Genomic DNA, 23120 nt, shown 5'->3' with positions numbered 1-23120 from the left:
AATGTTCCTTTTTCTGGTCAGCTGCAATAATTTCCAATCAGGATCAGGTTATGTATTAATTGTGACAGGCCTGCGCTGGAAAATCTGACAAACTGACTTTACTTAGTGACCAATTATCAAGTAGACTAATAATTTCCAGTTGTTGAAGCTTTTTAACTTGTACAAGTTAAACGGTCTCCTTCGTTTGTCAGTTCCGTGATAATCAGTTTCCTGACGGTTTTAAAGCAAAGCCAACTTTCTAAATGTACCGTGCACACACGAGGAAGCTGTATCGCCGAAAACTGCAGTTTTTCTTTTAGGATTGCATCAGGTTGAAATCATTGTCAGCCGATCCAAACGTTTGTTCAAATCACTCAGAAAGAACTCTCCTGTGTCTGCCATAATGTAATTCACCAGCAACTCATGTAAAGTCACAGCTATTTACAGAATTCTGATGAAAGTAATTACTGAAGACACCAGCAGTCAGCGTGACAGCGAGCAAGGACTTTGTTTTCATTTTTTTGTTTCATATTATATAACCCAGAGCACAAATTTGCCTTCAAGGTCTTCACAATCTGTACAGCATATGGCACCCTTCATAACCATACCAGACTCATTACACGATATATTAAACAGAGTGGGACTGGGCTTTGATTCAACGGTTAATCATATTGCGCTCTATGATCTTATCATAACTTGACGTTTCTGTCGTCCAGATTTCAAGCAAATAAACAGGCACATGAGCTGCCGAGCGCGGATCATCAGTTCGACTGTTTGCGTATGTGATTTGGAAAATGTGGCGCGCTATCGTCTCGTGCATCGATTTTCTTTTTGCGTCACGAGAATGTTTTCCGCCGTTAGTCGAGCCGTGCTACAGAGAACAACCCGGCTGACTTCACGCTGTCGTTAACAGTTTCTGAGGAATTCTCCGTCACCGCGCTCTACTCCGCCTTTTTCACCCTGACACTCCTCTCTGACTTACGCGCACGCACTTATTGCGAGCCCAGTCAAGCATGTGTGTCTTAATGACTTTCTTCCTGCAGTGAGAGGGGGAGTTAATGATTTCATTTGTAATCACTCCGAGCTTCACATCCAGGCCACCTTGACATGTTGGAGGCTTATTTTAACTCTCTTCCTACCTTCTCTTATCCCACCACGTCTAAAGCCTGATTAGACACATGCACACACACCTTTGAGTGCACACAGATAACCCTCATATACCGTAAAAACCACGTATTAAGTGTTTCACCTTCTTCTGCAGTTCACTCTCTTGGTCTTTTATCAATCAATACAGTGCTTTAAAGCAGACGTGTAGCCTCAGCTTTTTCCCCCCCATCTGTCTCTCTGGCGCGTCTCTATCTTCAGTCCTCCTCCTCCACACCGTCTCTTGTGTCAAGTTCTGTTATTGACCAGATATTCTGTGCAGCGCCAGAGGTGCCACTAACGCTCCTCCATGCCGCCGTCAATCACTCTCGCCGAGAGCACGGATTGATCCCGGGTTGCTTTTCTCGCACAGAGGTATTAACTGGCCGAGGCTTTGTGCCGCTCATTCCACGGTAATCCAAGAATCAGTTTCCTCATACAGAGAGCTTAGCGGGTTCTGGCAACATGCGCCTCCGTCTAATAAAGTGGCAACTCGCAGCAGTTGATTGCACGATCCGATCCAAAAGTGGCCGGTGATTAAGCAATCACAGGCAGACGAGAAAAAAAAGAAAAAAATCACTGCATCTTTAACGACGTGTCTGTTCTCACCTAACTCTCGCGTCTCCTGCAAAGAACACTTCACTTTGTTTCCTCCGACATTGTCTCGAATGGGCAGGAAATGTTTCAAGGCACTCGGGACCATGTTGGAGGTCCAGAGAAAAAATAAAGAAAATATGTAAAATATACAATCCAAGTTCTGGAAAGGCTTGATTTTCGAATGAACGACTTTCCCACTCACGTCGACATGAATGCTTAAGAACACACTAGGTTCATAGAGGCCATAAGTAGAAAAACTAGCTGAGAAACATAACAGATCAGCTGATTTTTGGCAGCGCACCCGATACTGACATGGGAGGATTAAATTGAAAAACGCGGATCAGTGAAAGAATGAAAGGGAGTAGGAGAGAAAAAAGGGCTGCAAGAGCAGTAATTGTATATCTCTTTTCAAAATCTGACAGCCTTAATTCAATTTGTCCATTTGACAAGTGCTGAATGATCATATTAGCTGGATGGTTCTTTGGCAAGGAAGGGAGAGGCGGGGAGACAGAGAAGAGCCAAGGATGAGGCTCAGTCCAAGAGGAGAGAGGAGGAGAGAAATCAGGTGGCACTGGTGCATTAAAAAAGTTCAGCTAAGAGGATCACAGAGAGCACGAACCGTACGCCCGCCAACGAGGCTCTAAATTTGTTATTACAACGGCAGAACTTTTTTAAGCCGCATCTGGTTCTGATCTGCATCAAAACAAACAATCAGGCTGATTGGCTGACGGATGCCATGAATTTTTGGAAAAAAATATTCAAATCCTGTGTGGGAATATGAGGCGTCTGTGTGAGAACGAGCTGTGCAACATTCGTGTGACTTAAACTCAGGAAGTTGTGACCGTTAAACTTCATCATGTTGGTGTCATGCTGCCTGTGAGCTTAATGCCATTGCATGTTTCAGAATTGCTCATCTAGTCACCTGTATGTGGTTTAAAAGTGCGTTATGTATTCAACAGATGTTTGGCCAATTTGGTGCAATTGGCCTTTACAATCAGATGATCCTAAGAGGTACCGGTCTCAACCTAACAGATGCAGCTATGTAACCTGCATAATGTAAATATGACCAATCAGCAAAAGGCTATTTCTGCATATTTATAAGAGTTATTTTTAATCTCTGTGACAGGGTCGGATTGCAACTTATCATTTTCTTACTGCCAGAGCCAACAAAAAAAAATTCCTTAAGCAAGGAATCGTTCTGTAGTATCTTTCAAAATGTAAAAAGGTTTCATAAATGGCAATATGATGAATTTACGCTGATTTTGCAAGGACGCCGTTCATGTTGTTCCAGAACCATCGTTGAAACGGACCGGTCACACGAGAAGTTACTTGGTTAGGTTTAGGAAAACATGGTCGGGTTAAAATGCACCTTTTCACAACATTAAAACACACGCTTGATATTTCAACCCAAACAATGATTTCGCAAACCTAACCCAACTATTTTTATGTCTGAAAGTGCATTTGTTGCCTAAACCTATCCAATTAGTATGTAAAGACACAGAAAATAACAAGTGAATAAAACATTCAAAGCTCGATCAAGTGTCCTATACAAAGCCCACTCGACCACAGCAGCTTACTTTGTGGTGTCCATCGATATTTCACATGGAAACTTTGGTTTTCAGAGCCAACACCAGCACATATCGCAAAACTACGACACCACAACAGCGTGATCAGGAACAACATTAAATATTCTAGGAACAGCATCAACACGTCCTAACTACTTTCCTTCTTATTTTACTGAAACATGTTAATTAGGTTCTGAGATATCCTGTGAAGGACCCAAACAAATGTCTACTACTTGAGTGATCTCGAAGAAATGGACAGAGAGGAGAGGAAAGTCAGGCCGAGACACACCGACAGCCCCTTCAGCAGGCACCGGACGGTTGTGAGATCTCTACTTTCTCTACCCCCCGCAGTACTCGTGATCCTCCGCCTTTTCCTCACGTCCCCACCTGCGCAAGGACAATGAAAAAAATAAGCGCAAACAGCCATAAACAAACATGGCCGTCCTGGGCGCACTCGATTGCTCGAACGATGACGTGGGAGCCATTAGACTGTTTATGTGTCAGTCCGACTTTCCATCAATAAAACAGTTATCACACACATACTGTGCCCCGGGAGCACTGCAGGCCCCTTAGCCAGCATTTAGATGCTATTAAAAGGTCGCTTATATTAAACAAGCCGACACATCACATAATGCCTGTCATTTATCAACAGGTCCTCTGTGGAAGTCTGTATCCCACGTTTCTCTCTCCTCCCTCTCTTGAGACTTTGCCTGGCTAGCATTATGCACAATTCACCCGTGCCTGTTTCTCTCCCGTCCATCTGGTTCTCTTTTTCAGCTTTTTCCCCTCGCTTGCTTCCTCCCGAAGCTCCATACCATTCCTTACCCTCACTATCATTTTGCCCCCCTCCCTCCCCCCCGTCCGTCTGATCTCACTTTCCACTGCTTGCCCCAAAAGCATCCTTTTTTTAACGCCGCATTCCTCTCGCTCTCTCCCTCTCTTCATCCTTCCAAGGCGCCACGGCTCCAAGTGAGTAATGTGTTTGGCATAATTAGGCCAGTGTACTCCTGGTCCCCGCCGACGTGATTTGCATGCAGATAAATTGAGCCAATCAAGCGCCCACAATGGGAGCAGATGTCCTTGTCTTTTCATGACATCATCAGAGGTGACCCTGAAAGCAGGGAAATTAGAAGGTGGGCGGCAGGAGCGAATCAAATCATGTTGTCCAACTGTAGGAATCTCGCAGTCGCACATGTAGAACGTGTCGCCGGCGTCTCGGCTCGGTGAGACAGTGAGAGTTCAGTGATTTGGTGAAAGGCAAAGAAGAAGAAGAAGAAGAAGACTGGGGAGGAATCTGGTTGAAAACATGTGTTGTTGAAGCTGCGAGCGAGCAGATTTCAGTCATGTTGGGTTAATTAATACAGCCATTTAGTGCCAGTGAATTTTCAGATTGATTCATTTCCCTACAATTTCTATTCCAAAGATATAATAAATGTGTTTAACCTCATTCTAGTCTGTTTCCAACTACTTCAAAATGTGTTTTTTTATTTTTATTTTGCTGTAAGTTTGTTTGTTGGGGTGTGTTCAGCTTGCTTTGTACTTTCCCCTTTTTGAAGCTTGTGTTTATGTATCTTCAAAAATATGTAGATACGAGTATTGATAAGAAAGGCCTGTTTCTCATCAATACTGTTTTCATCAGGGACAAAAAATATCAGATAAAGTAATTTCTAAAATGAAATCAGTTGCCAGATTCTATGGCACACCCAGCTCAAGCTATTGAGGTAAGAGGTAAAATGCAAAAGCCTGCAGCGAGTCTCATCAAATAATGTTTTGGAAAGTGAGAGTACCCTCTTCAATACCCTTATATGGTAGGAAAAAAATGTGAAGTGCCCTCCAGGGTGTTATTTCCAGTGTCCTATCTGTGTGCTGGTGCCCATCAAACATCAGGAATCCACCACAGGTCTTAATCAAACTTTAAACAGTAGTTTGTGGTGCTGTTACGTTATATCTAAATTCTTTTAGGGCAGGTCCGGGCAGTTATTTGGGGCTAACAAGACAAGGCCCCGATCCAAACGAATAGGGAGAGAGGTCTAACTTCAATTTCAATGGGAAATGTGACATAAAAACCGCGTGTACAGTCGAATCTGATGAGCACCACTAAAAAAAAAGTGTGGTTACTTTGCCCCAAAATAAGGCTTAAAACGCTATTCCCCCCCACAGGCTGGATTTCCTCTACTACGCATGCAGACGGTTTCACAGTTGATATCCTCCTCCTCCATGCTTGTTGGAGTTTGCTGCACCCATTTCAAATCAGTGGTATCTGTCATAAATCTCAACTCTGTGCTCACATCAGTGCAACAACATGAGCGGCATATGATTCCCAGCTTGGCTTTCATTCGGAGGAGGGGGTGGGACGTGTGTCATATGTCGTATTTGTACAAGGAAGAGCTCTACGGACTTGTTTACTGAAATGCTTAAAGTGTTTTTTTCCTGCCCTTTTATAAGATTTTATGCAGAGAAGAGTTTCGAACATTTTGTCTAGACTTCGACGTGTAGCAGATAAACCTCCCACTGAAATGCTGCCATATCCTCAGATCTTCAGCTTTAACCTGGAAACCCATATCCTTTCACCAGAAAATCCACTTGAAGATCCGACGCGGCCGCTCTTATCGGGATCACAGTGCAGTGTGTGTTTTTCTCAGTATCAGAAACACTCAATGAGCCGCCACACTGTTTCGCTGCAAAGAAGTACAGCAGGGTGCCGCTTCCTATCAGCTGATGGCGGTACGGACTTGTCCTTTGATCTACGTTTATTGCCTGTTTCCTAAATCTGATAGGACACATTCGAGCGTGCTTGATGTCATTCTCGGGGATCGCTCTCCGCGGAAGGAGGTGGCGTTACTTAACAGGCCGGCTGGGGCCAGCTGGGAGATGTTCAGAGTTCTACTTAAATGAATAAATAAGCGAGTCCTTGCTTGGTCATCTTGAAAAGAGTGTACCCATATAAGCCAGCCAGCCAGCCAGCCAGGCCTCTTCAAATCATATTAAGCTCTATGACCACTGATCTGCCTTGAACTGAAATGGGCTGGAACACACTGGCCGACGCACATTCGGCTGCTCATAAATACAGTTTGTCGGTGCGCAAATGTGTGTGCACGCTCTCTGTGTGTGTGTCGACCATTCAAGACCTGGGTCTCTTTGACTCAAAACTCTCCTTATCTGCTATATATAAACAACTCCGAAATAGGCCCGATAAATCATTTGAGCTCTTAAAAGTCCTGTTGTTTTGTTCAACAATGTTCCAAAACCTTAAGAGATTCAATTTGCTGTCACGTAAAGAAGCAGAAGCAACAAATCATCATATTTGAGCAGCTGGAACTAGAGACAGTCTGGCTCTTTTTGCATTAAAAATGACTGAAACAAAGAAATTATGTCGGATAGTTCAGGTCGTCTGATGAATCATCTCAGCCGTAGCCTGAAGCTAGATAATGCAATCAATACAACATCGAACCTTCATGAACGCGGCACATACACACAAGCGTGAGGCGTGAGAGGCAGCCCAGTTGCAAGAATAAAACCAGTGTTCGAGGCAGGATTTAAACCGGTCTCTTCTGATTGGCCAGCTTATACATGCCTGACCCTGCCCCGCTATTAACAACAGAGCAGCTGTGCTAAATCATTTCTAATGTGTCAAACCGTCCGCCGGGTTTAGATACAAATGTGTGACTTTTTGTTGTAGTGTGATGTCACAAAATCATAGAGTTAAAGGCGGGACTGCTGGCGAGGTGTTCAATAGCGGTGTGGGAAAGAGGAGGTTCTGTCGTTGTGGACCTGCAAAAAACACTGGAAGAAAGGGAAAAAAAGAACAAAAACATGGGGACATTCAGCTGTGTTTGTGGCAACAAAAGCTGGATATTTTTGATGAGATGTTGGGACAAACTTTCATCCCTTGTTTTGCAACAACAGAACCGAGTAAGCTTCAACATAATCTTCTCCTAACCAGAGTGGTTTTTGGGGCCCAAACCTAAGCAGACCATGAGCACAGCATCGTCACAACACAAGATTGGAAATCAAAACCTCAGGAAATGGAAAGCTGCAATGTAAATAAACGCAACATTTCAACAGTTTTGAGGTCTGCGGAAACATACCGACATTGTCATGCATTATCGCGAATTTCGGTCGTACGGTCCATCCAAACTGTATAAACAAGTCTAAATAAGAATCTTTTGCCACAAGGTAAAAAGTCTGCTATATGTGGTGGCATTGCAAGCGAACACAACACTCACACACAGCGGATCCAGATGCCAGTGATGGCACCATTAGGCCACACACCACCTGCCAGGTTTAAGGCTTCCGTCTGTCTAACACACCTGGTGGCCATCCACCACACAGCTCCCTTTGGTGCCATCACTCTCTGTGTCCTTCGTGACCTTTTCCCTCTCACTTTCATATGTAACACCATCTATCTTTCTCTTTCACACTCTCTCTCTCTTGCCTCCACTCTCCATTCCCACCTGTTTATATCTCCTGCCCTCGTCCTTGCTCTGACGGCACGTCCCCTCTTTTCACGCTATCTTATTATTCCATCTGTCTCATTCTCACTCGTCCTCTCCTTCAACCTCCTCAGCACTTTATTCTGCATCTTTGTTTAACATAATGTATTATTTAGTTTGTGCGTCTGTACACAGTATGAATGACAGCAGAGAGATTGGGAGGACCGAGTGCAAACCGCATTGCAAACATAACGTATGCAACAAGCCTTTTTTTCGCTCACACACTCATGCAGCGACACACACTAAATTAGAAACTCACAAACACATGCATATAAACATCCATCTGCATGCTCACATACAGTGTGCACACTCGCAGGCCCGGGGCCAGCTGTATGTGAGCATGCCGGTCCTCTAATCTGTGGCTTGGTTGGGGCTTCTTTCAAAGTCCAAAAAGGCCTAGCCTGCCTGGGCTGGAACAGTAAAACCCTACACTTAGCCACATGGCGCTAGCTAGCCCACACCCTGCTAAACACAGCCAGATGTGCAGGGACTGGCAGCGTGGTACAATGTCACTGCACTCCTCCCGCGACTGTACGAACACAAAGACTCTGGACGCGGTTAGGAATCAGATAACCCTCGCCTACTTTAATCACTAATAACAGCCTTTCTTAATATTTCCTGCCCAACTCGAAATACTCTTCCCGAATAGTAAAGACGTCAGCTGTTTACCGAAGCCAGAAACAGGAGTAACTCGTCTTGCTCTGCACCTTTCAACAGCTGAGGATGACAACATGATGTCTTTAGTAAAAAAGAAACGGCTGGATCCTGCCAAAGTGCCGTTATCATCATGTGGCAGCAAATGTAACGTATTACGGTCCAATTAACCTCCCTCTATCTGTCGGCGCTCATCTTCAGAGGACACAGTCAACAACAGATGGTCTGTAGACCTCAAGGTCCCAACACACATATATCCCTCCCCTCCCTCTATCAGCTCCCCCGTCCCCATTTGAGGCTCGTAGGGGTGAGATGAGGCGACGTGAGACACAGTTTATAAAAGGAGGGAACAGCATGTACAGGTGTGGCTAAACTTGGCGCAACAGTCGGATTTTTCTGTTTCAAAGCAAACACGGCAGCTTCCTGAAATTTGTATGTGCAACACATCTGGCGAGCACGCAGGGGAAAAAAAAAAAAAAAAAAAAAAACACACGCAAGCTCCAAATGACTTAATTGTGAGGCAACACAAGTTGCCACGTTCATGACGTGCGGCTCCGTGTGTATTTATCCACGATGTTTTTGGATGCACATCATTGGAGTGTTTAGAGTTCCAAGCTGAGTGCTGCTTGAATGCGAGTGCCTGCAGTCCGCGTTGTTTACTGGCACGCTGTGCTAAATGAGGTGTTTTCCTGAAGAATGGGAAAGTTCAAGGACTGCGCGACGACATAAAACTAACTTACTAAGTAGGAGAATGTGTGTGTCTTGAACGAGTTTGTCTATTTACGTGTGTGTGTGTCTGCGAGCGCGTGCGTGTGTGTACACTTGGCAGGACGACCGTATTCCTTTGGCACGGCAACAGCCTCCCGAGTGAAAAGGAGGTGGGACCGTGAGACAGAGGAACACAGAGCGATAGAAGAAGAGTAAAGAAATGTCAGTCAGCCACTAATCACTGTGATCTGAAAAGGTCAAGCTAACTAGCCGAGCACAGAGCCCCGGCTGACAGATCCATTGTCACCGACTGGCCAAGGGGAACAAGTGGAGCACAGAGACACCCTTCTATTAACTGGAGCAGGTCATTAGACACAAATAATTGCCTCGGTGCGCCAGTGTTCTAAGATTGAAAATCCCTCTCTTCCCTTTCTCCCTCACTCCTTCTCTCACACACGCACTGCAATTAAGTCCTGGCTTTATTTCTTATCCATACATAGATAATTATATCAGGAACTTAAACAATATTTGTCTGGTGTCATGGAGCAGATTTAGCAGTTCAGACCCCTGCGACGCGTCATCGTACATGGAACCCCTGAGTCACATATGAGCTCGCATTCGATTCGTCTTTTTTTTTCATTCTGTTGTTTCAGAGAGTAAACATCCCCTCCTTCTAAAATGCATCACTGCCTCCGTCAAATCTCAACAACATTTTAACTAATTGGAGACCTAAACAAGCTGTTGGCCCGCTGACTAGAAGTCGCACTCGAGTAGATATCAAAGACGCAACCAAAGCAACACGGCGCATATGATGAGCACAGCAGAAATGTCCCATAATTCATAGTGATGCGCCGCATGACTATAAAACATCACAGTTAGGGCTGAAAAAGACAACAGTAGTGAACAAGTTTGCTGATTTAACATGCCACCACAATGCAAATCAACCACTAGTTGTCTACGCAAAAGTGACCGTCTCGTGGAATCGATTGATTTCTTAAATAAAGCTTTATTTGAACTCAAATCAAACTGATTACATCCACATTACTCCTGTAGGGGAGAGTTCTTCACTCTTATATCTATGTGCTATATGACAGCAACTGGACTTGCTTGAGTGCCTTAAAGAAGTGTGTGTATATATATATATATATATATATATATATATATATATATATATACATAGTGTATATATACACAGAAATATATACACATATATATGGTTGTTACATGGGTAAAGAGCAAAACTAAAAGTCTTCATGACAATCCACAGTATTTCAGTCAAAGAACTATTTCACATTGATTTCCTAATTATTGTTCCTTTGTAGAGATATTATGGAGCAGATTGAGAGAGATGACGTGCAGGAAAGGTCCCTGACTTGAGACGTTGTCATTATATATAAATATATATATATATATATATGGATTTAATAATGCTATTGTTTCATATTTTCTTTGGATCCGACTCAGCAGACTGGTACCAAAGATCAAAAATTACAAAATCAAAAAGAAAACCTGGCGTTCTGACAAAACCCCTGGAAGGCATTACACCCTTTTCTGTTGAAGCATGACAGCAGATCAATGCTCTACATCAATCTGCAGACTGTAGGATAGAAAGGCCTTTAAGACATCTCCTTCGCTTATTGTCAGCTGTGTGTGTCTGTGGGTGTGTGTTTGTGTGGAGGCAACGCGCCACGACTGTCAAGACGGCGTACTATCAAAACTGTAATGAGAAACACTCCAAATCACACAACAAAAAAATAAAAAATGACTGGAGAGAGCTGATGACTGTTGAAGAGCCACAGTGCACACCGACTCGTCCATTCATGATTCACTCTTTCTCCCTCCACTCTCGCTCGCTCGCGCTTAAAACTCACCATCGAAGGCCTTGTACTGTCCGGTGAGGGAGTTCTGTAAGGACCGGCCGGCGTCTCTGAGCAGCCCCTCCATCTCCCTGCGGCTCAGCGTGGCCAGTTCGTCCTCCATGCCGCTGGTGCAGCAGGTGTAGCCCTGGGGACAGATCCGCAGGTGCTCCCCTAGCAGGATTAAAAAAAAGGTGGAGACAGAGGAGGAGAGAGGATGGGAGGGGGGTGGAGGAAATAGTAAAGGGAGAGGGAACAAATGGGAGAGGAGGAGAAGATGAAGAACAGCAGTTAATAAAAAAGGACAGTGGATATGAATTTCAGCGTTAACAGGTCCCGTCGGTTCAGTCGGTGTTCAGCAAAACTGAGATGAACAGTTCCCGTTACTCGACAGCTAGCGCGGGTGCGACGGGATGAGCGAGCTGCTGCGGCTGTGTTTTTTTTTTTTTTTTACGACCTCAAACCCCGGCTCGTTGGCAGCGGCGGAGGCAGGGCTGCTGTGTTCGCATCGCCTGATTACCTGGCAAGATGTGGAGAACTGTGCTGGAAACGGGAGCAGTGGAGCAGGAGTATGGCATCAGCTCCCATACAATTTTAATGAGTGCTTCTGACACGCATGCCTGTGCAAATATGTGCACACACACACGCGGATAGACAAACTTAGAAGAAACTGGGGAAGTAAGAAAAAAAAAAAGGGGATCTGTAATCTCTGGATTTTTATGTGCAGCTAAACATCCAAACAACCAAATAACGCGTGAGGGTTTAAAGCGGGGGCCGTCAAAGTTGATTAAACCTGCCGTCAGAGCCGGAGCCGAAATCATAACAAGCATCACCGACATCGACGGAAGCCTGAGGCGAAGAAAACTCACGTGGGCGATGCTGATTTTAGGGGGGAGTGGATCATGTATGATGCAACACTTTGACTGGCAATGAAAAATGTTTTACTTTTGAAGATTCCTCCCCGCTATTCATATTTCAAGACACAATCCTAAACACACACACACACACACACACACGCACACAAAGACACACACACTCTGTTCAAAACACAAGAAAAACGAGGATGCACCGGCGATGTGGAGCAAGGAAACAACAACTCACATTGAGACATTTGTGCTCGGATAAAGAAAAGAATGAAGGTTTTTTGAGATTAATCTGTCAGCTTTTCCAAAGACAATAAAGACAAAAGGGAGCTTTTTCTCCTGCTCTTATCAAACATACAAAATATTTATCAAAGCTTCTGATGCGCCCACGCTAGACGACAGCGGAGAAATATCAAAGAGGCGCGGATGTATGCAGATACGACGGCAATCCTTTTCTGAGCTCGGTGCTCAAAGGTCTCGTCTTTTTGCTGGGCGGAAAGGTTTTAATACATATTTTCATTTTTCTTACAAGCAAGGAGCTTCCAGGTGTCTAAAACCTAGGTTGGCGGAAGCAGGCTCGACTGGTAGTGCCAGATTTGCGGGTAAAAATACAGCATCTCCGTTATTATTCGGTGTCAGTGTGTGCAGCTGGTTGTGCTAGATACACTGCAGGTTGTGGCATTTCCATTTTCATCGTATTACTTTCTCCATGGCAGAGACTTCTAACTGAATCCGGCCCCTCTCAGCCAAAGGCCCCCGCAGTGACAAGCATCCTGACTGCCTTCTCTGTAACCTCACCTTCACGTTTCTCTCCCTTTCCTTCTGTTTTTCCTGCTCGATCAGCCTGTCACTTTACAACGCTTCACCTGGATTTACACAAAAGGTATTCAGATGGACGCGCACACACACACACACACATTGAATGTAGCCGTTTTCTAAATCAATAGTCACTGACTGCGTGTGTGATCAGCGTCTAAACTGAGACTACGTCTGATGCGCACACGCGTGTGGTTTCTGACATCGATTATTAGTAACCATGGTGACTGATGACCAGTGTTTGGAAGTTACTCAAAGCTACACAATGTCTCAATTTAACACCGGTGCCTCACGATGACTTGCATAAGCAATCTAGACCATCAGCAAGAAGATTGAATAGTTCTATTTGTTTTTAAAGCCTGCAGACTGGAAGAGCCCAAGTTTGCATTTTCCCAGGCAAAGCTTCAGCGAACAGGTCGTTAGCCGGCTGAAAAGAAGCCGGGGGGAGATTTTTTTCTTTAGATAATTGTATTTCTAACATCGTGTTATGTGGATTTGACAGTGGAAACACACGCAGTCAAAAAAATATCAATGTTTCTTGCAGCACCTCGAAGATGCTTGAGTATTTTCTATTTTCTGCAACTGTGATTGTTCAGTGTTGATGGGCTGTTACTTACGATGTGTAGCCAATAAGTGGGAGGGACACTGAGTGAGTAATGAAAGGATGCTGCTTCAGAGCCACAGCAATGCATTTTTATTGAATTTATTTTCTTTATCTGCAATCGGACACAAGGAACACAATACCAACAATCAGAAAAATGTTGAATATCAGACTCCGATAGTTGATCGGTCTATCCCTAATTTTTACCCCCAATACGACTACATCTGCAACAAAATGTGCTTTTTGATGTACATCGAAAGAGCTTTACTCCTGATCCTCCTGATCTATCCTTGCTATTAGACTGAAGTCTATTAATAGGTCTGATGCTAAGTCTTGGACTAGGTCTAAGCCTCAGTCTGATCATCAAAACCTTGTAGCTTACAAGTTTAATTACTGGGAAACATCTACATCATCGCCACATCACTGAGCTTATAGCCGCTGCCCAAAGACGTACACAAATGCAGTAAACACATATAAGTACGGGATTAATGATCGGATGTCCCCTCAGGCCGTCATTAGCATGCACGCGGCGCCGTTTCAGCCGTGGGCAAGTCTATAGGCACAGTGCCGCCATCGATAAGATTGATCCTGCCATCCTTCTCATCATTAAAGCCAGTGATTTCTGGCAACGATCACAAGCAGTCATTTCACCTTCATTTACTGTAGCCGCGGTCCGAGTTAATCACTGTGCAACCCCCCCCCCGTCCCGTCGCTGATCTCGGCTATATTTTACAATCAGCGTGGGCATGGCGAGAAACCCCTCGCCGCGCTGATTATGTGTCAACCAAGTTTCCGTAACTGTCCTTTAAGTGCCTCATCCAGGCCAACTCCAAAGTGGAGCGATTAAAGGCAATTTCCCTCTTCGAACCCGAAAGTGGAGGACGGAATCGGAGGAGGTGACATTGAGCATCTCTCAGCAACCCTCTCCCCGGTCCTGGTGTGACTCACGATCCGCACACACACAGCGAGGAAGAGAGTTTCAGGCCTGGAGAAACGACGTGCGTATGCAAATCCGACGGGTTTAGCGAGGGCGGAGAAGAAATTGAAAGAGAAAGTAAAGAAATGGGAGCGAGGACGGGGAAGAGTGACGGAGGGGCTTGATGACGGGATGGAATACAGTGCGATCGGGGGTCAGCTGCAATCTGTCAGCCCCTGGGATGGCTGTTTAAATGCCTGGGCTGGTGTTGGCGTGTGTGTTTGTGTGTGTGTGTGTCTCTATAACGGGCCTGTAGCCATTTCCGCCAATGCAATCTGCTCGCCGCTTGCCATTTGAAGGACATCTGTGCGGAGAACAAGAACACACACTTGGATAGTGGGAGGTGTGAAGCTTCCAGATGCAGCCGGCCAGAAACAACCTCTTCAGCAGGGATCCATTTGCAGAATACGCTCACAACATCTGCACACCCGCATGCAGTTTTTTTAAACACATGCGCGCACGGTCCTGGACGCACACCAGCAAGGGAAAGGTCACCTGTAACAGCGCGTTGCATTTCCAGTTGGGTAACCTAACAGTCGACTAATGTTACAAACAGAGCGGCCTCAGTTAAGCCTCTGTGTGTGTGTGTGTGTGTGTGTGTGTGTGTGTGTGTGTGTGTGTGTGTGTGTGCGTGCGTCTATTTAGGTGGGAGACAGTAAGCCACTCTCGATCAAAGTGTAGAGGAATCGTATTCTTAACAACCAGACGTGACCCTCTTGCTTTTACACTTAAACTCTCACTATCGCGCTCTGTTGAGCACACACACACACACACGCAAACACACACACTCTTGCACACACACTTTCAATCTCATAGCCGGGGGATACTAGAGTAATCAGCAGAGGAGGACAGCTCAATCTGGAGGGGCGCAGCGTTAGTGGGAGGCTTCAACAGAAGCGTCTCAAAGGCTGCAACAGAGAGGGCAGCTAATGCTAACGCTCCAGACGTCCAATTTTCTCTGCTTGTAATACAAGACACATCCCACTTTCTGCACTTAGAGACAGAACCCAACATGTTTTCATTACATATGGAAAGACCACTCCTCGCGCATTAGAGATTTTGCTGTCGCATTAAGCAAATTCCGGCCTGTCCTCGTCACATCCTGCCTCTATTGTTCCCCAATTGTTGCCGCAGTCTGGGTAAACTTTCGAGGAATGCCTGTCGAACTTGAGAAAAACACGCTTATTATAAAACATAATAATAACAGGGCTCAGGGTGAAGATGAATGCAGAGTTCAAGTTGATTGCGCGCCAAGACGAAACAGAAAAAACCACACATCAGCAAGTCCCGCTCAGAATTCAACCGTCTATTCAAATCTATTTAAATTGACAGAGTAGGTGTTCTGCATTAATCAGCCCCCTTCGGCGAGGCCAATCAGCGACAAGCCAATTATCTGGCCTCTCCTAAAAAAAATTTTAAAAAAAACACGCGCATGCATGCAGCTCCCACCCACCTCAACATTAATCCCTGCGTCGGGGCAAACTTAGGTGAACTAAATCTCCCGTCAGAGCCCTCAATCACCTTTTTTTTTCCTCCCTTTTTTTTTCCTCACACGCAGCTCTTAAACGGTGAGCAATTCCTCAACTCACCATTAGCTTATCGCTGTTCACCAGGGAGGAAGGCTCCTATTAAACAGCAATCTGGGGAAGGCAGAATAAGGTCGCGCCCGCTGCGATAAAGCATGGGAGAGAGCGACAGGCAGAAGCTTTCAGAGACGGTGGGAAAAAAAAAAGAGCAGCGAGAGGAGAGAGAGGGGCAACAGGAAATTAAGAATGAGTCAAAGCCCAAGTGTCTCCGTCGTTTGTCTGGGAGTCTGGGAGCAACGCAGGAGAGGTCACAACGTCGGCGGCGTCCGGTTATGTCACCATTACTGTGTTGCTTAATACCGTGTGTCTGTTTGTTTCTGGTGTGCGGGTGCCGGGGAAAATAAACACGGGTGTCACACAACATGACGCACAGCCATCGCGGCAGTTTATTCCACGTACGCGGCGAGTCTCAACGTTATTTCCTTCAGTTCAGAACGCGTTAACCCGCACAGATATTACAAGATTGAGACGGAGATAGCTATATTGACACGGATAATTCCGACTTTGCCTCTGCAGTGTGTTACAAAACCCCGGTTTCTTCTTCCATCATGTTGGTATTACAGACGTAGAATTTGATTTCTTCCATTGTTTGTCTGCTGAGGCTGGTTCTGGCCTTTAGACACCATGTATATTTGATTCGGGTTTTACTAGAGCAGCTTCCTCCACAACAGCACGGGGGTTAAGGCAACAGGAAAAGGAGAAGAAAAAAAAAAGGTGTTAAACGCTCCCTCCCAGCATCTCGAAAAACGGTGTGCACAGCTCGGACAGACTTGAGACCGAGGAAATGCCCATTGGTGAAGCTGTCTAGACATAAATATTGTATTCGCCGTTGGAGCGGTGGATGCTGCTCGAGCTCAAGAGCGCGATAATCAACCACCATCTGTTACATTCAAATAATTTCCCAGGACCTTTCACGCGCCCTTTTAGTACCTCCTCATTTTATTATTTATTTATTTTTTTATTTTTTTTTAGCATGAACTCACTTCAAACCTCATTTTAGCTGTAGTGCTGTTGGATGTCTCTGTGGTAAACTTCTTATTTTTTGTGCCTCAGCAATCTGCATTTAATTTGTGATTGACTTCTATTCATATTCTAATTTCCTGCTTGTAATTATGTCAATTACGTGAAGGTGGCCAAGCCTGGATTAGAGGATAAATGCAATTTCAGTCGCTCTCTGCTCGTCCACATGCTGATGGAGAGTCAGGTAAAGTTTCCCTCGTCCACGAAACATTCTTGGAGCTTCAACAGCTCCACTTCGCAGCTTCACATATAAGTCTTAATGAAAGTGATGGGAATCGTTGCCAAGCTTTCCAGTCTGACTCTGCTGGCAATAAAGCTTCGGAGAAGTATGCAAATAGGAATTTAGGATGCATCACATGTGAGCAGCTGCTACAATCTCCACACTTTTCTTCCGGAGCACATTTGACAAAATGGCATGACTGCGACCGCACTGATATGCTGACACACATAACTGATGGCTCCTGGTAGTGACTGCCATTGCATAACTGTCACCGTTTCAGACCCCAATGCTCAGTATGAGTGTGTGGGTGGGTGTGTGTGTGTGTGTGTGTGCGCGTAAGTTCGCAGTCAGGCATGTGTGTGCACACATGCTGTGGCATCAGAGAGATTAGCAGCCTAATCCAGTCATCGGTGAGAGTGTGTGTGTGTGTGTAAGCACGTCCACAGCTTGGTGGGTTATCGCCAGTTCAACAGAAACACCCATGGAGCACCAGGAATCACACACACACACATGCCAAGACACACACACACACACACAGTTGATACAGTGGATTAGGGTTAAACTGATGAAAAATAACATGGCTATTTGGAAACATGTCTGATCCGCCAACTGTGCGCACTGAAAATTCCCATGCCGACCAGACAAATGCTTGATACAGACAATACCGTGGTCTCTGTCCAACTGCTACCACCCAGCATTCCTGCTGGCTCTCACTCCGTCTGTCTTTGTGCTCCGCGGATCGACCTATAGCTGACACGGGGCTTTAACCTAGACCCTCGACGCTCACCAGTCTGGTAACGTGAGCCAAGTCGCATAAATAGCTCTTTCGAGGCAGATGAGGTGGCAGCCACACAACACATTAATAACACATTACTACCGAGGCCGGCCGAACTCCGAGACTCTCCTTCAAGCCTCCGCTTTTCAATACCGTTCGACCAGTGAGAGTATAATAACCCTGTAAATAATACCACTAATTTTGTCTACAGTAGGGAGGAATAATGTGAAACTGTAATGATGAGGGCTGTGGGGAGTAGATTACTTTGTCAGAGTTAAATAGCTCTGGTGGTGAACAAGTCAAACAGTGGTCAGCCTCTCTCAGCACAGGGGCCAGAGATAAACGTAGCGAAGGGAAGCGGAGCATATCGAGGGACAGGACGGGATAAGGCAAGATGCTACTACATTTTGGAGGCACTTTTTAACCACTGCTTGTTTTAAAACTTTAGCTACTACTTACTCTGCAGATTACATGCCGCGTCAGAGCCAAAGTAGCACATGTTCAAATGAATTTCTTCAATCGACAGTTGGATAAAAAAAAAACCACACTGAATCTGATAACCAGAAAAATTAAGATGTTCGGATGTGATAATCAGCCAGGCCACTAATCCATAATTACACACAGTATGTAGTACTTGTATGATACGTGTAACATCAGAGTGATATTGTTACATTATAGTCAAGATATCAGTAAGTATGACTTTTAGGGTACTTTAAACAACACTGCACCCGGAAGTGCAAAATAAATGTGTAAAACATCCTTTCGTTTTTGTTTTCGACCGTCACTGTGTGCTCATGCTGCTGTGCAATCCTCCACAAACTGACTGCCTGCTCGTATTTCTGTATCTAAAAATTCCTCAGCTCTGATGTCGGGATAGATGTCCCCGTTTGTACTCCGCCTATTCTTCTTCCTTTTCAAAACCTGGATTTTATTACCCACAACGCAGCTAAGCTTGTGAGAAACATCGCTATTGGCAATTTACCTGCAGCTTCCTCTGGATATGCAGTAGTACCCCTAAATGCGTCTTAATGCTTTAAGGTATAAAATTAGGGGATGCACCCTTTAATTAGCCACATTTAGCTAAAAACAGGCTGTATCTCGTGTCATTTGAAGGTACAACATCTTCGGTTGTGAGGCAGCGGCAACGGTTGATACAATTGTTATGAATTGTGTCCCTGACAGTTTATATTATCTCCCATAGCAACAGATGTGAACCAGATGCTGGTACATCAGACCAGAGAACAAAGGTGACCGTGTCATTGTTTACAGATCAGAATGGATTAGGGATGGATCGTTACGAGTGACAGAGAATGCGAGGTGAACTTTCACGGCTCATTTGGAGTTATGCGGAAGCGACCTCACTCGAGTGTAACACGTGCGGCCCCGTCCGACAGATCCTGCAGGCTCCCGGTCCCGCCGCAGCCCCTCTAATGTGGAGCTGTGTGATTTATAAGGGAACATGATGGATTACAACAGGTTTTGTAATTAAGTTGCTGCAGCGCTGAGAAACATGCTTGACTGCCCGCTCTGATAAGACAGGCACGGAGTGACACGCACACAAATAAGCACAAACACATTCGCTCTTTGTCCCGTTCCTTCTGTCTCTGCTGCTTTTTTTCCCACGCACGCACACACACAGACACACACACGGCCCCAACACAGACAAACAAACCAAAGAGCGTGAGTGCCAACTCCTTCAGGTGGTGGAATCAGCCTGTCCCATTCACTTTGCAGGTACAGTCACAGTGCTGATGCGGCGTTTCCCATCAGCCTGCCAGCATGCCCTCCTGCCTTCTCGAGCGTCATCTTGGCTCCTTTTCCATTCCCACCAATGTTGTTTTTCTTTTCACTTTGTGTGTGTTAACGGCAATTAAATTGGACTGACCTGGGATGCAGGGGAGCTTAATTTTTTCTCAGACTTAACGGGAATAACACTTCCAGCATTGTGCTGTACAAGCAGTACAGACACATTGCACCAGTTACACCCTATAACCCACCCTTCTCCTGCCTCTGACAGACAAGCCTTAACATGAACCTGACAGAGTGTTGGCTTTCTCACCAATTCTCGATGTGCTTGTGAAAAAATTACAGTACACAGTGGGGTGGGAAACAAGTTTGCTATTCCAAAGAAACTTATCCCGTCGATGTGTATCTGAAACATATCTGAGACGAAACTCTTGGGCCATCTCAAAATAAAAGCGGTAACGACGGGGCTGCAGAGGGCTGACCCTGTTTCTGTGCCTGGAGGAATGTGTGTGGGTGGGTTTTTTTTAACTGATGATCTAGCAATGATCCTCGAAAGGAAGTGTCAACAGTTAACACACGACAGGCGCAGAGCATCCCGTCACATGACGCAGTCAACAGATGACTGACGATCCTGCGTGTGGGACTGCACGCAGCGAAGTCTGGAAGCCTGACAAAAATCTCTTCAAGATAAAGGGAGCAGGAAGAAGGAGTGACAGAAGCCCCCTTTTTGCGCACGTGTACCATTCAGACATCCATGAGAATTTTTGCCATTTGTCAGATGAGGACAGCAGCAGGAAGAAGTGACGTCAGAGAACGACAGCATTGTCACTTCTTAATGATTTTATGCTGCTCGTAAAAGTTCATCTCTCCAGCTTCCTTGCCAACCATCCCAAGGCTCCCAGACATTTTTTTTTGAGGACCTGTAGCATTTTATCACCACTAACCATGAGTGACATTGAATTGTCTTCCGTTTTACACAATTATACAAGACCCAAGCTGCTAATTGAGAATTCTAACATCTTTGCCACTGGCAGAAAATGAGGGGGGCCTTGACTGATCTGTAAAACTGCGATAATCAATATGTTTTTTTATTAAAACTGGATCCAATGAGGATGTGTATTGGAAAAGGGGTTGATCATAACGATGAACAGATAAACACGCTACCCTTCCCACTGTTTCCCACAGAATGGCCGCCTGAGGCGCAGGGGGGAGTTTACAGGAGGGATTCAATTCCAGAGAACGCTTCCCTCTCTGTGTGATTGTCAGTAGACAGGAGGGGAAGAGCGAGGGGCTTGACATCTTGTTAATTGATCGCGGATGGCGTCGTTCTCGCAGATGGATTACAAAATTCAAGTAGCCTATAAAATGCTTGAATCGGTAGTTAATATACCTATATGTGTGGGAAACACTAGCTAATGAACATAGAGGAGCTTTTAGCAGCCAAAGGGCCTGATGTTTTCCTCGGGTTTTGGTTGAAACAAAAACAGCTAAAAAGAGGGTAACTGTTCATCTCACATTAAACAGATGGTCAGGAACACGCTGCAGTTAGATAAGTTGAAGTTGGCATGCTAACCAGCTAGCCCTGGGCCTGAAAAACCTTTGTTCCCGTGCCAGCAGCGTTAAACCACAACCCTAACCTGGTAGTCCAGCTAGCTGCAGGCTAACAAGAGCTGAGCAGTTACTCTGGGACTATGCTGCCTCCATTTGTTGCCAGTTATTACATATTGCAACTGCAAATGTATAAATAGGCAACTGTTTGTGAACATTTTTGTCATAACAAAGTGATGATATGTCAGTATTGTGTTTACAGCTCGTTGTGCTGCCCCCCTGTGGCCAAAAATAAATCAGAGCAGCTTTAAGATACAAGTCTTGATTTACCAAATTTGTCCATTGGCTCAACTTCTCTAATTTCCTTTGACATGCGAAATAGTCAGCTGTTCAATCTCTATCCAATTATGTGGCGGTTTTATAGTAGAGAGTAACACTTTTAATACAGCGTGTTCCTTCTCAAGAATCCTGCTGACATGAAAGGTGGCTACTGCATTTAATTACACGCCTGTAAGGCAGACAAACAAAAAAAAGGGAGAGCTGTTGCACCATAGAATACCATATGTGCAGGTGTCGGTGTGCAGGTACTTGTGTTTGTGTGTGTGAGAGAGAGAGAGAGAGCTCATGGCTTGACTCCTATAAACTTGCAAGCTTCCCTTTGTGTCAGGGTCTCCTCCTGATGGTGAAAGAACAAACAAAGCAGCCAGTTCCCCTCCGCTCTGCGCTGCTCAGAGGTGGAGAGGCTGACAGATAAAAGCTGACCTGCAGTTGTCAGGGCCTGTCAAAGCAACAAGAGCGAGAACACATTCAGCCAGGACTGAGTCAGAGACACAGACACAGAGGGTGGCAGGAGATGCAGCTGGGAGAGGTGTGCGCTGGGAGAAAAATGGGAAGGTGAGCACATAAAAGAAGTGCAGAGACGAGAGGGGGGGGTAGAGAGGATGAAGAGCTGCTACTGAGGAACCAAAGATACAGGACAAAAGATGGAGAGCAAACAGAAGCTGAGGCAAGGAAAAAGGTTGAGGAGGGGAGTGATTGTGTGACCTTCCGCTAACAACGGTCTGCACGATAAATCAAAGAGGCTTATCCCGTATTGCAAAAAGTAAATCATAAAAGGTGATAATATGTCGCCGTCGTCGCGTTTACAGCTTCTTTCCGCTGCCCCCAAGTGTCCAAAAAAAAAATTTGCTATTGCAGGTTTAATCAAAGCTATTTTCTTCATTAAGTACTTACTAAATCAATTCATGACGAATCCCAGGCTACCCACCGAGCCCGGAGATGTTATCCGACGGCCCAGAACAGCCACAAAACTGTACGATATGAAACAAGACAGAGGGAAAGCATCGCGATTCTTTTTGAAGCCTTTTCACATCAAATGAACAAAAATTCTTTCAGATGACTGAATAACTGGTTATAAAAGTTGCATTTTTAACAGCTCTCTGCCGGTTGATACATGATTTATTAGCTGATCTTCTCAGCAGTGTGCTGCAAAGGGAGTTGGAGGCGCAGCTGTTACCTGCCGAGACCTTCGACTCACCTCTTTGTTCTCATCCTGCTTTCTCACTGTGAACGTGCACACTGACAAATAGACACAACTGAGCACATTTTTTATGATTTTTTTTTTTTTTGCAAAATCATATTCCTGCCCATGAATCTCACGGTGTACATCCAATGAAAGGTAAGGACAGCAGCTGCTTCTGTATAAAGAGGTTACACGGATTACATGATAATAATAATAATAAGAAGAAGAAGAAGAGGATCAATTAAACCTCCCGCAATTACTCGTTGTCAGCTCAGATCAACGCTTCTGGCTCGCACCTCACAGAGAGAATGAACAGGCTGTTCTCTCACTCTCACTCTTTCCACAGAACTGAACGTAAATTCATGTTAAACAGAACAAAAAGTGGCACCTATGAGGGAACTCTTGCAGGTAATTCTTCCATTTAATCCGTCTCTTTTCTCCGCCCTGCCACA

General features: G+C 45.1%; 1 protein-coding gene across 2 annotated transcripts in view; it reads right to left on the bottom strand.

The window, feature by feature from the left end:
* Positions 1-23120, bottom strand: part of gpc1b (glypican 1b) — a 73950-nt gene that overhangs the window by 22569 nt on the left and 28261 nt on the right. For both annotated transcript variants that reach the window (XM_030403002.1, XM_030403001.1), the window contains one exon: positions 11011-11169. In XM_030403002.1, coding sequence (XP_030258862.1) covers positions 11011-11169 — 159 coding nt within the window. The remainder of the gene's footprint in view (positions 1-11010; positions 11170-23120) is intronic.

Source organism: Sparus aurata, chromosome 21, assembly GCF_900880675.1.
Source record: "Sparus aurata chromosome 21, fSpaAur1.1, whole genome shotgun sequence".
Classification (NCBI taxonomy): Eukaryota; Metazoa; Chordata; class Actinopteri; order Spariformes; family Sparidae; genus Sparus; species Sparus aurata.
Note: the sequence above shows the minus strand (reverse complement) of the source record. Positions and strands in the feature narration are given on the sequence as shown.